Source organism: Callospermophilus lateralis, chromosome 10 (genome assembly GCF_048772815.1).
Source record: "Callospermophilus lateralis isolate mCalLat2 chromosome 10, mCalLat2.hap1, whole genome shotgun sequence".
Taxonomy (NCBI): domain Eukaryota; kingdom Metazoa; phylum Chordata; class Mammalia; order Rodentia; family Sciuridae; genus Callospermophilus; species Callospermophilus lateralis.
The window spans coordinates 103,810,091-103,824,664 of NC_135314.1; the positions used below are offsets into that span (position 1 = coordinate 103,810,091).

The 14,574-nt window shown below is 38.4% G+C and overlaps 1 protein-coding gene across 4 annotated transcripts in view; it reads left to right on the forward strand.

Moving 5' to 3' along the window:
• The window catches only part of Ift80 (intraflagellar transport 80), a 136,318-nt gene that overhangs the window by 25,500 nt on the left and 96,244 nt on the right, over positions 1-14,574 (forward strand). For all 4 annotated transcript variants that reach the window (XM_076867516.2, XM_076867517.2, XM_076867518.2 and 1 more), the window contains exon 5: positions 13,127-13,195. In XM_076867516.2, the coding sequence (XP_076723631.1) occupies positions 13,127-13,195 (69 nt within the window). The remainder of the gene's footprint in view (positions 1-13,126; positions 13,196-14,574) is intronic.

The following is a 14,574-nucleotide window of genomic DNA, read 5'->3' on the forward strand; positions in this document are numbered from 1 at the left end:
TATTATGTTTCTCCTTAGGAAACTTGACAGGGTGGTATGTCCCTACTCACTGCAGTATCTTTTCCTCATCCTGCATTTAAGTCATGCATGAGACTGATACCAGGTACCCACAGGTGCTTTGTCCTAGTGTACTCTCCTGCTACAGAGCAGTTTGAATTTTGGGGCTGGAGACTCTTGTAGGAGCAGCTGGATACCCTCGGAACTGATTGCAATTTCTCCAAGGACATTTGGAATGGGCACTCTGGCATTTTCAAAATGAACTTCCTAAGTTCTCATAAAAGTAAGCAGGCCTCCTTCCTCCTCCAGAAGGACTAGATGGAATCCATAGTCAATTGACCTTGAGATGAAGGATAGCCAAGATGTGCTGCTAGGGTCAAGGTGATAGACCCTTCCAAGCTGATCTGCTCCAGCCACTTCTACTTGGCTGAAAAGGCCCAGGTAACAATGGGAGTTGGTGATGACAAAGGCATCTTCAGTGAAGAACATTTCCATGGATCTCACAAATAGATCGGTATCATTAAGTTCACCTTTGTTAGGTTGTTCTCGAATCTGCTCAGGAAGAGCTCTTTGGCCCAAGCTTGGCTATCTGGCCTGCAGCAGACCTCTCACCTTGGAGTCTATGTGAGCCAAACATCTTTATACAGTCTGCAGTGGATGCAGAGCTCCTCATCTTGTTGGTTTTCTTTTCTTTTAGAGACAGTTCTGTCAAAGAAGCCTTTATTTTATTATTTTTTTTAAAGTTTTTGTTCTTTTTTGTTATATACAAACATAGAGTACATTTTATTCTAATTAGGATCCCAATCCTGTGGTTATACATGATGTAGAAATTCACTGTGGTGTATTCATATATATACATAGGAAAGTTATGTCAGAATTATTTCCTATTCCTTTCTCCTCTGCCTTCTTTTCATTTCCCTTTGTCTAATCCAGTGAACGTCTATTCTTCCCCTCCTCCACTTTGTTGTGTTAGCCTCCACATATTAGAACATTCAACCTTTTTTTGGGGTGGGGCTGTTGGGGATTGGCTTATTTCACTTAGCATCATACTCTCCAAATCCATTTATTTTCCAGTAAATGTCATAAAGTCATTCTTTTTTATGGCTGAGTAATAGTCCATTGTGTTTATATATCACATTTTATTCATCCATTCATCTGTTGAAGGGCATCTAGGTTGGTTTAATAGCTTAGCTATTGTGAATTGAGCTGCTATAAACATTGTTGTGGCTGTGTCACTGTAGTATAGCTGATTTTAAGTCTGTTGGGTATAAACTGAGGAGTGGGTCAAATGGTGGTTCTATTCCAAGTTTTCTGAGGAATCTCCATACTGCTTTCCAGAGTGATTGCACCAATTTATAGTCCCACCAGCAATGTATGAGTGTACCCTTTCCCCCACATTCTTGGCAACATTTACTTGTATTCTTTTTTTTTTTTTTTTTTGGTGGTGCTGGGGATTGAACCCAGGGCCTTGTGCATATGAGGCAAGCACTCTATCAACTGAGCTATACCCCTTGTCTTATTGCTTGTATTCTTGATTGTTGCCATTCTGACTGGAGTGAGGTGGAATCTAAGTGTAGTTGTAATTTGCATTTCTCTAATTGCTAAAGATGTTGAACATTTTTTTGACCATATTTCTTTTGTGAAGTGTCTATTCAGTTCTTTTGTCCATTTATTGAGTTATTTGTTTTTTTTTAGTTCAAAGAAAGCTTTTAGAGTAGTCAAATTTGAGATAAAGAAAAGTTGTAATTCTTTAAAATTTCAAAATTCAAAATATTCTGACTGACTTTTATCTTCCTTTTATCTCTTATCTTCCTTATGAGAGTATTCTCATCTCTCATCTTCACAAAATTATCTACTGCTGCATAATTTATGATTTTTTTTTTTGATACTAGGGATTGAATCCAGGGTGCTTAAACACTGAGCCACATTCCCAATCCTTTTTTGTATTTTATTTTGAGAAAGGGTCTTGCTAAGTTGCTTAGGGCCTCACTGACTTGCTAAGGTTTGGGTTTGAACTCACCATCCTCCTGACAGCCTCCTGAGTCTCTGGGATTACAATTCATGACTTTTAATAATAAATGTGTAGTATTTGACAGTTTCTGTGGGTCAGAGAGCAGTTTAGGTGGATGACTCTTTGTGGCTCAGTGTCTCTCATGAGGTTTCACTTAAGTTGTTGGGTGAGACTACAGTCATACCAAGGCTTGACTAGGGCTGAAAGATCCATTTCCAAGGTGACTTACTTACCTTACCTGCCTCAATAGGTAAGGGAAAAGGCCTTAGTTCCTCTCTGGCTTTGGCTGAAGACTAATTTCCTTGCCACATAAGCATCTTCATAGGGCTGTTTGATTATTTTTATAACATGGCAGCTGCTTGTCCTAGTGATCCAAAAAAAGAACAGGATAGAATTCACAATATTTCTTTGTGACTTACTCTTAGAAATCATACTCTATCATTGCCACCATATTCTAGTTCATTAGAAGCAAATTGCTAAGTACAGCCCACACTGAAGGAGAGAGAATCAAGCTCTATCTTTTGAAGGGGATGGGATAACAGAGAATTTGTGGATATAGCTATCACCTGGCTTTTGGTTAGAGGGATTTCTCAGTGAATTGTCCCTTCTGTAATCTGTATTTTTAAAAATAATAATTTTATTGATGTATAGTAAAAACCATGTTACCAGATCCATTGTGACATATTCATATATGCATATAATTTGGTCAATTTTATTTCCTTCTTCCTTCCCTTACCTTCCTCTTTTTCCTCCCCTGCTTTTTTCTATGCTGCTAGTCTCCCTTGTATTTTCTTTTTTTCTTTTTTTTTTTTTTTAAATTAATTTTTAAAATTGTAGGTTGTTCAAAACATTACATAGTTCTTGATATATCATATTTCACACTTTGATTCAAGTGGGATATGCACTCCCATTTTTACCCCATATACAGATTGCAGAATCATTTCAGTTGCACAACCATTGATTTACATATTGCCATTTTGGTGTCTTTTGTATTCTGCTGCCTTTCCTATCCTCTACTATCCCCCCCTCCCCCCTCCCCTCCCCTCTTCTCTCTCTACCCCCTCTACTGTAATTCATTTCTCCCCCTTATATTTTTCCTCCTTTCCCCTCACTTCCTCTTGTATGTAATTTTGTATACCCCTGAGGGTCTCCTTCCATTTACATGCAATTTCCCTTCTCTCTCCCTTTCCCTCCCACCTCTCATCCCTGTTTAATGTTGATCTTCTTCTCATGCTCTTTGTCCCTACTCTGTTCTTAGCTACTCTCCTTATATCAAAGAAGACATTTGGCATTTGTTTTTAAGGGATTGGCTAGCTTCACTTAGCATAATCTGCTCTAATGCCATCCATTTCCCTCCAAATTCTATGATTTTGTCATTTCTTAATGCAGAGTAATACTCCATTGTGTATAAATGCCACATTTTTTTTATCCATTCGTCTATTGAAGGGCATCTAGGTTGGTTCCACAGTCTTGCTATTGTGAATTGTGCTGCTATGAACATGGATGTAGCAGTGTCCCTATAGTGTGCTCTTTTTAGGTCTTTAGGGAATAGACCGAGTAGGGGAATAGCTGGATCAAATGGTGGTTCCATTCCGAGCTTTCCAAGAAATCTCCATACTGCTTTCCAAATTGGCCGCACCAATTTGCAGTCCCACCAGCAATGTACAAGAGTACCCTTTTCCCCACATCCTCGCCAGCACTTGTTGCTGTTTGACTTCCTAATGGCTGCCAATCTTACTGGAGTGAGATGGTATCTTAGGGTGGTTTTGATTTGCATTTCTCTGACTGCTAGAGATGGTGAGCATTTTTTCATATACTTGTTGATTGATTGTATGTCCTGTTCTGAGAAATTTCTGTTCAGGTCCTTGGCCCATTTGTTGATTGGGTTATTCGTTATCTCATTGTCTAATTTTTTTAGTTCTTTGTATATTCTGGATATTAGGGCTCTGTCTGAAGTGTGAGGAGTAAAGATTTGTTCCCAGGACGTAGGCTCCCTATTTACCTCTCTTATTATTTCTTTTGCTGAGAAAAAACTTTTTAGTTTGAGTAAGTCCCATTTGTTGATTCTAGTTATTAACTGTTGTGCTATGGGTATCCTATTGAGGAATTTGGAGCCCGACCCCACAGTATGTAGATCATAGCCAACTTTTTCTTCTATCAGACGCCATGTCTCTGATTTGATATCAAGTTCCTTGATCCACTTTGAGTTAACTTTTGTGCATGGCGAGAGAAAGGGATTCAGTTTCATTTTGTTGCAAATGGATTTCCAGTTTTCCCAACACCATTTGTTGAAGATGCTATCCTTCCATTGCATGCTTTTAGCCCCTTTATCGAATATAAGATAGTTGTAGTTTTGTGGATTGGTTTCTGTGTCCTCTATTCTGTACCATTGGTCCACCCGCCTGTTTTGGTACCAGTACCATGCTGTTTTTGTTACTATTGCTCTGTAGTATAGTTTGAAGTCTGGTATAGCTATACCGCCTGATTCACACTTCCTGCTTAGGATTGTTTTTGCTATTCTGGGTCTTTTATTTTTCCATATGAATTTCATGATTGCTTTATCTATTTCTACAAGAAATGCCGTTGGGATTTTGATTGGCATTGCATTAAACCTATAGAGAACTTTTGGTAATATCGCCATTTTGATGATGTTAGTTCTACCTATCCATGAACAGGGTATATTTTTCCATCTTCTAAGATCTTCTTCTATTTCTCTCTTTAGGGTTCTGTAGTTTTCATTGTATAAGTCTTTCACCTCTTTTGTTAGGTTGATTCCCAAGTATTTTATTTTTTTTGAGGATATTGTGAATGGGGTGGTTGTCCTCATTTCCATTTCAGAGGATTTGTCGCTGATATACAGGAATGCCTTTGATTTATGCGTGTTGATTTTATATCCTGCCACTTTGCTGAATTCATTTATTAGCTCTAATAGTTTCTTTGTAGACCCTTTTGGGTCTGCTAGGTATAGAATCATGTCATCTGCAAATAGTGATAATTTGAGTTCTTCTTTTCCTATTTTTATGCCTTTAATTTCTTTCGTCTGTCTAATTGCTCTGGCCAGTGATTCGAGAACTATGTTGAACAGAAGTGGTGAGAGAGGGCATCCCTGTCTTGTTCCAGATTTTAGAGGGAATGCCTTCAGTTTTTCTCCATTCAGAATGATGCTAGCCTGAGGCTTAGCATAGATTGCTTTTACAATATTGAGGTATGTTCCTGTTATCCCTATTTTTTCTAGAGTTTTGAACATAAAGGGATGCTGTACTTTGTCGAATGCTTTTTCCGCATCTATCGAGATGATCATATGGTTCTTATTTTTAAGCCTATTGATGTGGTGAATAACATTTATTGATTTCCGTATATTGAACCAGCCTTGCATCCCAGGGATAAATCCTACCTGATCATGGTGCACAATTTTTTTGATATGTTTTTGTATCCGGTTCGCCAGAAGTTTATTGAGGATTTTTGCATCTAGGTTCATTAGAGATATTGGTCTGTAGTTTTCTTTCTTTGAAGTGTCTTTGTCTGTTTTAGGAATCAGGGTGATGTTGGCCTCAAAGAATGAATTTGGAAGTTCTCCCTCTTTTTCTATTTCCTGAAATAGCTTGAAAAGTATTGGTATTAGTTCCTCTTTAAAGGTTTTGTAAAACTCTGCTGTATACCCATCCGGTCCTGGGCTTTTCTTAGTTGGTAGTCTTTTGATGGTATCTTCTATTTCCTCAATTGATATTGGTCTGTTTAGGTTGTCAATATCCTCCTGACTCAATCTGGGCAAATCATATGACTTAAGAAATTTATCGATGCCTTCACTATCTTCTATTTTATTGGAGTATAAGGATTGAAAATAGTTTCTGATAATCTTCTGTATTTCTGAAGTGTCTGTTGTGATATTGCCTTTTTCATCCCGTATGCTGGTAATTTGAGTTCTCTCTCTTCTTCTCTTCGTTAGCTTGGCTAAGGGTCTGTCGATTTTATTTATTTTTTCAAAGAACCAACTTTTAGTTTTGTCAATTTTTTCAATTGTTTCTTTCGTTTCGATTTCATTAATTTCAGCTCTGATTTTAATTATTTCTTGTCTTCTACTTCTTTTGCTGTTGTTTTGCTCTTCTTTTTCTAGGATTTTGAGTTGAAGTATTAGATCATTTATTTGTTGGTTTTTTCTTTTCTTAAGGAATGAACTCCAAGCAATACATTTTCCTCTTAGAACTGCTTTCAATGTGTCCCATAGATTCCGATATGTTGTGTCTGTGTTTTCATTTATCTCTAAGAATTTTTTAATTTCCTCCTTGATGTCTTCTATAACCCATTGATCATTCAGTAACCTATTGTTCATTCTCCAAGTGATGCATGATTTTTTCTTACTTCTTTTATCGTTAATTTTCAATTTCATTCCATTATGGTCAGATAAGATGCATGGTATTATCTCTACTCCTTTATATTGTCTAAGAGTTGCCCTGTGACATAATATATGATCTATTTTTGAGAAGGATCCATGTGCTGCTGAGAAAAATGTGTAACTGCTTGATGTTGGGTGGTATATTCTATATATGTCAGTTAAGTCTAGGTTATTAATTGTGTTATTGAGCTCTATAGTTTCCTTATTCAACTTTTGTTTGGAAGATCTGTCCAGTGGTGAGAGAGGTGTGTTGAAGTCTCCCATGATTCTTGTATGGTGGTCTATTAGACTCTTGAACTTGAGAAGAGTTTGTTTGATGAACATAGCTGCACCATTGTTTGGGGCATATATATTTATGATTGTTATGTCTTGTTGGTGTATGGTTCCCTTGAGAAGTATGTAGTGTCCCTCTTCATCCCTTTTGATTAACTTTGGCTTGAAATCTATTTTATTTGATATGAGTATGGACACTCCTGCTTGTTTCCGAAGTCCATATGAGTGATATGATTTTTCCCAACCTTTCACCTTCAGTCTATGTATATCTTTTCCTATCAAATGCGTCTCCTGAAGGCAGCATATTGTTGGGTCTTGTTTTGTGATCCATTCTACTAGCCTGTGTCTCTTATTTGGTGAGTTTAAGCCATTAACATTTAGGGTTATTATTGAGATATGGGTTGTTCTTCCAGCCATATTTGTTTATTTATGTTACTAAACATGGTTTGTTTTCCTCTTTGATTATTCCCCCCCCCTTTACTGTACTACCTCCCGCTGTTGGTTTTCATTGATATTTTCCATTTCCTCTTCCTGTAATATTTTGCCGAGGATGTTTTGAAGTGATGGTTTTCTAGCTGCAAATTCTTTTAACTTTTGTTTATCATGGAAGGTTTTAATTTCATCTTCCATCCTGAAGCTTAATTTCGCGGGATACACAATTCTTGGTTGGAACCCATTTTCTTTCAGTGTTTGAAATATGTTATTCCAGGATCTTCTAGCTTTCAGAGTCTGTGTTGAAAGATCAGCTGTTATCCTGATTGGTTTACCCCTAAATGTAATCTGCTTCCTTTCTCTTGTAGCTTTTAAAATTCTCTCCTTATTCTGTATGTTGGGCATTTTCATTATAATGTGTCTAGGTGTGGCAGAACCCTGACCACCGACAGAACAGGCCCAGCGGCCGGCCAGACACATCGCCCCGCCCCGGTTGGGGGAGGGGCAGAGCTGCCGGGCGCCTGCAAGTTAGGCAGACCTGCGAATCACCAGCTGATCAGACCCAGCAACCGCGGAGCGGCAGAGCCACCCCCGGGCCTGCAAGGTAGGGGCACTTGCCACCCACCGGCAGGTCAGGCCCAACAAACTGTGGAGGGGCACAGCTGCCCCACGAGCCTGCTAGGTAGGCAGAACCCTGACCACCAACAGAACAGGCCCAGAGGCCGGCCAGACACATCGCCCCGCCCCGGTTGGGGGAGGGGCAGAACCACCAGGCGCCTGCAAGGTAGGCAAACCTGCGTCTCACCAGCATATCAGGACCAGCAACCCGCGGAGTGGCAGAGCCACCCCCGGGCCTGCAAGGTAGGCGCACTTGCCACCCACCGGCAGGTTAGGCCCAGCAACTCTCGGAGGGACACAGCTGCTCCACACGCGTGCAAGGTAGGCGGAACCGTGACCACCGACAAAACAGGCCCAGTGGACCGCCAGACACATCACTCTGGTTGGGGAAGGGGCAGAGCCGCCAGGCGCCTGCAAGGTAGGCGGACCCGCGACCCACCAGCAGATCAGGCACAGCAATCCACAGAGCGGCAGAGTCACCCCCCGAGCCTACAAGGTAGGCAGACCTGCGATCCACCGGCAGGTCAGGCCCAAAAACCTGTGGAGCGGCACAGCTGCCCCACGTGCCTGCTAGGTAGGCTGAACCGTGACCACCAACAGAACAGGCCCAGCGGCCGGCCAGACACATCGCCCCGCCCCGGTTGGGGGAGGGGCAGAGCCGCCGGGCGCCTGCAAGTTAGGCAGACCTGCGACTCACCAGCAGATCAGGCCCAGTGACCCGCAGAGCGGCAGAGTCACCCCCGCGCCTGCAAGGTAGGTGCACTTGCCACCCACCGGCAGGTCAGGCCCAGCAACTCTCGGAGGGACACAGCTGCTCCACGCATGTGCAAGATAGGCGGAACCGTGACCACTGACAAAACAGGTCCAGTGGCCCGCCAGATACATCGCCCCGGTTGGGGGAGGGGCAGAGCCGCCACCAGCGCCTTTTAGGTAGACAGACCTGCAACTGACAGAACAGGCCTAGTGGCCAGCGGAGGGGCAAAGCCGCTGCTCACGCCTGCAAGGTAGGCGGACCTGTGACCACCGAAAGAACAGGCCCATCGAAAGTACAGGCACAGCGGCCTCCAGGCGTGGTAGGCACATTGCCTCAATTGGAGGAGGGGCAGAACCACCGCCAAAGCCTGCGAGGGAGACTTTGCAGCTATACAAGAGCAATATAAATATATAGGGGGAAAAATCAATAACACAACAGTTTCACCAAGCAGAAAGAAACGCGATCAATATGAAAAGACAAGGAAAGAAAGGACCACAAGCAATGCAGGTCAACTCAACTTTAGAAGAGGTAATATCTGCAGCAGATGGAATGTCAGATAAAGAATTCAGGATATACATGCTTCAGATGATCTGGAGTCTCAAGGAAGACATTAGACAGCAAAATCAGACAATGAAAGACCACTTCGACCACTTTGACAATCAATTACATAAACAAATCCAAGAAGCAAAAGATCAATTATACAGGGAGATAGAGGTTATAAAAAACAAACAAACAGAAATCCTGGAAATGCAGGAAACAATAAACCAACTTAAAAACTCAATTGAGAATACTACCAGCAGAGTAGAACACTTGGAAGATAGAACATCAGACAATGAAGACAAAGTATTTCAACTGGAGAAGAACATAGACAGCTCAGCAAAGCTGTTAAGAAACCATGAGCAGAACATTCAAGAAATATGGGATAACATAAACAGACCAAACTTAAGAGTCATTGGGATACAGGAAGGTACTGAGGTCCAAACCAAAGGAATGGGCAATCTATTCAACGAAATAATACGCGAAAACTTCCCAGACTTGAAGAATGAGACAGAATCCCTTGTATTTTCATGAGATCCTTTTTCTTCCTTTTTTCTCTCTAGCTTCCACATATGAGAGAAAATATAGGACCCTTGACTTTCTGAGTTTGGTTTATTGCACTTAACATGATGATCTCCAGCTCTGTCCATTTTCCTGCAAGTGACTTCATTCTTTTTTTAAATTACTGAATAAATCTCCATTGTATATATATGTATACCACATTTTCTTTATCCATTCATCTGTTGATGGATGTTTAATCTTGTTCACACTGGGCTATTATGAATTGCCCAGCGATAAACAGATATATATGTATCAGTAATAGATGCTGACTTTAATTCTTTTGGATAAATACTGAGGACTGGTATAGCTAGGTCATATGAAAGTTTCATTTCTGACATTTGAGGAAACTCCATGCTGATTTGCATAGTGGTTATATTACGGAAATCTTGGTCCTTGTCTCTGATGCCAATCCAATAATGAGGACACAGTTTTGAGGAAAAAAAAAAAAGGTTTATTGCTTTGCTAATGAAGGAGAAACACAACAGACACCTGTCACAAAAGCTGTGATTCTGCGGGAAAGGAGTTTGTAAAGAGGTTATTCAAAGGCTGCATTCCATGTGTTCTTTGTTGGAATTGTAATCACTTGTTAATTTGGGACATAGTCATTTCTGAGATCTTCTGGTACCAGTCCCAAAGTCTGGATTACTTTGTTCTTATGGTGGTTGTATACTCAAGGGCAGATAACTCTGCTTAGGATGGGGAAGAAAGGTAACCCTGTTTCCCCTGAGATTAGGGAGGGGGAGAGATTAGGGAGGAGCAGGGAGTCAGGAAGAGAAAGAAACATGTCCATTTTAAAAATAAATTGCATTGGCAGAGCAGCCAAGGCTGTATTCAAAGCATAAAGTGTACCACTGTTATAGTAATTTACAATTCCACCAACAGTTAAAAAAGAATTCATATTTCCCATCTCTCCAGCATTTATTGTTGTTCATTTTCTTTTTTTGAGGGGGTGGATACTGGAGATTGGTGGGGCACTCAGCTACTGAGCCACAACCCCCACCCTATTTTGTATTATTTTTTAAAAAATATATGTATCTTTAGTTATAAATGGACCCACTGTCTTTATTTTTATGTAGTGCTGAGGATGGAACCCAGGGCTTCACACGTGCTACGCAAACATTCTACTATTGAGCTAGAACCCCAGCCCCCTATTTTGTATTTTATTTAGAGATGGGGTCTCACTGAGTTGCTTAGCACCTTGCTTTTTGCTGAGGTTGCCTTTAAACTCTTTTAATCCTCTTGCTCACCTCATGAGCCTCTGGGAATACAGGCGTGTGCCACCACACTTGTATTCTTGATGGTTGGATTGCCATTTTAACTGGAAATGAAATCTCAGTATAGTTTTAATTTGCATTTCCCTGATGACAACATTTTTTCATATATTGAACATTTTTTTATTTATTGGCCATCTGTGCCTTTGAAAAATATCTGTTTAGTTCATTTGCCCACTTATTGATTGTATTGTTTTTGTTGGTATGTTTTTTGAGCTCTTTATATATTTTGGATATTAATCCTTTTGTCAGAGGAGTAGCTGGCAAAGATCTCCCATTATGTCTTTATACTCTGTTGTTTCCTTTGTTGTGTAGAAGCTCTTTAATTTAATGCCACCCCATTTATTAATTTTTGTATTGTTTCCTGAACTTTAGTAGTCCTATTGAGGAAGATTGGGCCTGTGCCTATATGTTAGAGTGTTTATCCTACATTTTCTTTTAGCAGTTGTACAATTTCTGGTCTAATTCATAGTTCTCTAATCCATTTTGCATTGACTTTTGAGCAGGTTGAGAAATAGGGATCTAGTTTCATTTTTCTACATGTGGATATCCAGTTTTCCCATGATTGTCTGTTAAAAAGACTGTGTTCTCCAACATATGTTTATTGTTTCTTTGTCAGGGATGAGATGACTATATCTGTTCGGGTTTGTGTCTGTCTTCTATTTTACTGGTCTACCTGTTTTTATGTCAGTGCCATGCTGTTTTAGGTACTGTAGCTCTGTAATACATTTTGAAATAGGGTATTATGATTGTTCCTTTTTTTTTTTTTTTTTTTCTATTCTGGGTCTTTTGTTCTTCCATAAGAAGTTTAGAAATTTTTTTCTAGATCTTTGAAGAATGTCATTAGTATTTGATTGCTTTTAGTAATATAGCTATTTTAACAATATTAATTCTACTTATTGATGTCCATGGAAAGTCTTTCCATCCTCTAGTGTCTTTTTAATTTCTTTTTTATATTTTATGTTTTTATATTTTCATTGTAGAGGTCTTTCACATCTTTGGTTAGATTTATTTCCAGGTTTTTTGTTTGTTTTGTTTTTAGTCTATTGTAAATAGAATTGTTTTCTTGATTTCTTTCTCTGTGGATTTGTATACTGATTTAGTATCTTTCTACTTTGCCAAATTTGTTTGTCAGCTCTAGAAGTCTTCTGGTGGAGCGTTTGAAATCTTCTAAAATATAGGATCATGTCATCTACAAAAAGCGATATTTTGATTTCTTTCCTTCCTATTTGTTTTCCTTTTATTTCCTTCTCTTGCTAAATTACTCTAAAATTTCATTAGTGGTCTCACATGTATCTTAAACTACTTTTTCAATGGCTTCTTTTCATGGTATAAATGTGGTTAGATGTCACTTATTTTAAAAATTAAGAAGGACAATAAATTCCAGGCTGGGGCTATAGCTCAGTTGTAGAATGCTTATCTAGCACTGCCTAAAATAAAATAAAAAATAAAATAAGTACAAAAATCCCTAACATACCTTGCTACCACGTCTTCTTTCTTTCCTTTTTAGCTAAGCTATTCAACAGAATAGTCCATCATTTCATTTCATTTAGTCCCCAATTCACTGGAATTTGGTTGCAGTAGTTTTTACTACACTAACAATATTTCTCTTGTTGCTTTTGTTGGTGTGTGTGTGTGTGTGTGTGTGTGTGTGTGTGTGTTTGGTACTGGGGATTGAACCCAGGGGTACTTCATCTCTGAGATACAACCCCCAGCCCTTTTTATTTTATTTTGTGACAGGCTCTCACCAAGTTGCTCAAATCAGTCTTAAATTTGTAATCTTCCTGTTTCAGCCAAACCAAATTGCTAGGATTATAGGCCTGTACCACTGCACCTGGCTTTCTCTTAGAATTCTAAAATGGTGATTACTTTGACAATGGGAGCAGTATATGAATAACAATAAGGCTTCTAAATTGAAGGAAAAAAATACAATTTTAGTCATGGCAGTTAGGATATTTTGACAAAATTGTTTTAAAGTAACTTTTCCATTAATTTTTGCATTTCTAAAGCATTCTAACATTTGGAGTAAGTTATGTCCAAATTTTAAATATGCATTATATCAATACTGTTGACTTTATATGCAAATTTAATAGTTTAATCTTAGTCATGGCAGTTAGGATATTTTGACAAAATTGTTTTAAAGTAATTTTTCCATTAATTTTTACATTTCTAAAACTTTCTTTTTATCATTTAGAGTAAGTTATATACAAATTTTAAATATGCATTATATCAATACTGTTGACTTTATATGCAAATTTAATAGTTTACTTTATTTTCAGTTGGAGAAGATGGACAAATTAAAATTTGGTCAAAGACTGGGATGCTTAGATCAACTTTAGCTCAGCAAGGTATGTTTTATAATTAATAATTTTATTTCTGAAAGTTATAAAATATAAATGCCTTAATGTTTTCCTTTAGAATCAATTCAGTATAGTGGTTGAGGCTGACTTTGGTTAAATTCAAAACCTAGACTCTCTTCTTTCTATTTATACTTTTTCCCCTTATTTTCTATGATACCTGGTGGACATGGTAACCATATTGTTCAAGCCAAGAAATACATGAAATACTCATGGGATTTTTCCTTATGTTAGTGAATCTATACAAAGGCAATTATAGGCTAAATATTCTTGTAAAGTAATTCTGAAGCTTTTGGTACATTTTCTGTACTGATTAGGGGTGGGTGTCTAGTTGAGTCAATCATAGTCATAGAAGACATTAAAAGTATCACTGGGGATTGGGGTTGTAGCTCAGTGGCAAAATGCTTGTCTAGCATGGGTGAGGCACTGGCTTCAATCCTCAGCACTATATAAAAATAAACTAATAAGATAAAGGCATTCTGTCTGTCTACAACTACAAAAAGCAAAAATAAAAAACAAGAATCACCTTACTTAAAACATCCCAATAAATTCATATTATTAGCACTCTTTCTAAATTATGTTGTGCATATAATTTCTATCCTAATAGAGGGGAACAGACATTCTGATGACCTGAAACTTGGTAAACCTCACTATTTTTAAAGGAGCATCTCCGTGTTCCTTATTAATGGAAAGGAGAGGCAGTAAGTCGATCCAATGGTTATTTCTGTTGGAATTTAGAGCACATGTGACTTTCTTTCTATGTAACAAATTGATTTTTCTAATTAGGTTTTTTTAAAAATTTTTGTTTTCTTTTAATATTTTTATAGTTGTCAATAGACCTTTATTTTATTTATTTGTATGTGGTGCTGAGAATCAAACCCAGGGCCTCACATATGGTATGCTCTATCATGAGTCACAACCCCAGCCCCTAATTAGATTTTATGTAGGACGGTAAAGCAGTTTTACTGGTGACCTGAGAGCACATGTGAGCTGATTTTCAAAGACAGATTGCCAAAACACTTGTAGCTTATTCTTCAGAATTATATGATGAGGTTATAGTATGAAGCATCAATAAATGATTTCCAAAAATTTCCAGATTTCATCTTAAAAATCATGTTTACTCTTAGGATAATGTTAAAATGAGATTTCTTTAGGTATCCATTAACTAAATGTTAACAAAGTAACTAGAAGTACTAAGTAGTATTTCTCTTCTGAGATTGCGTCTTTGCTACAAATAATCTCCAGGTAGAATATTATCCATGGGTAAAAAATGTAGAGTTCTTAGAAGTAGTCATGAGTGAATTTCAGTTTAAAAAAATCAGTTTATTATTGCTTTAGTAATGAAGTGATAAAATGTACCTTTAGAGGGC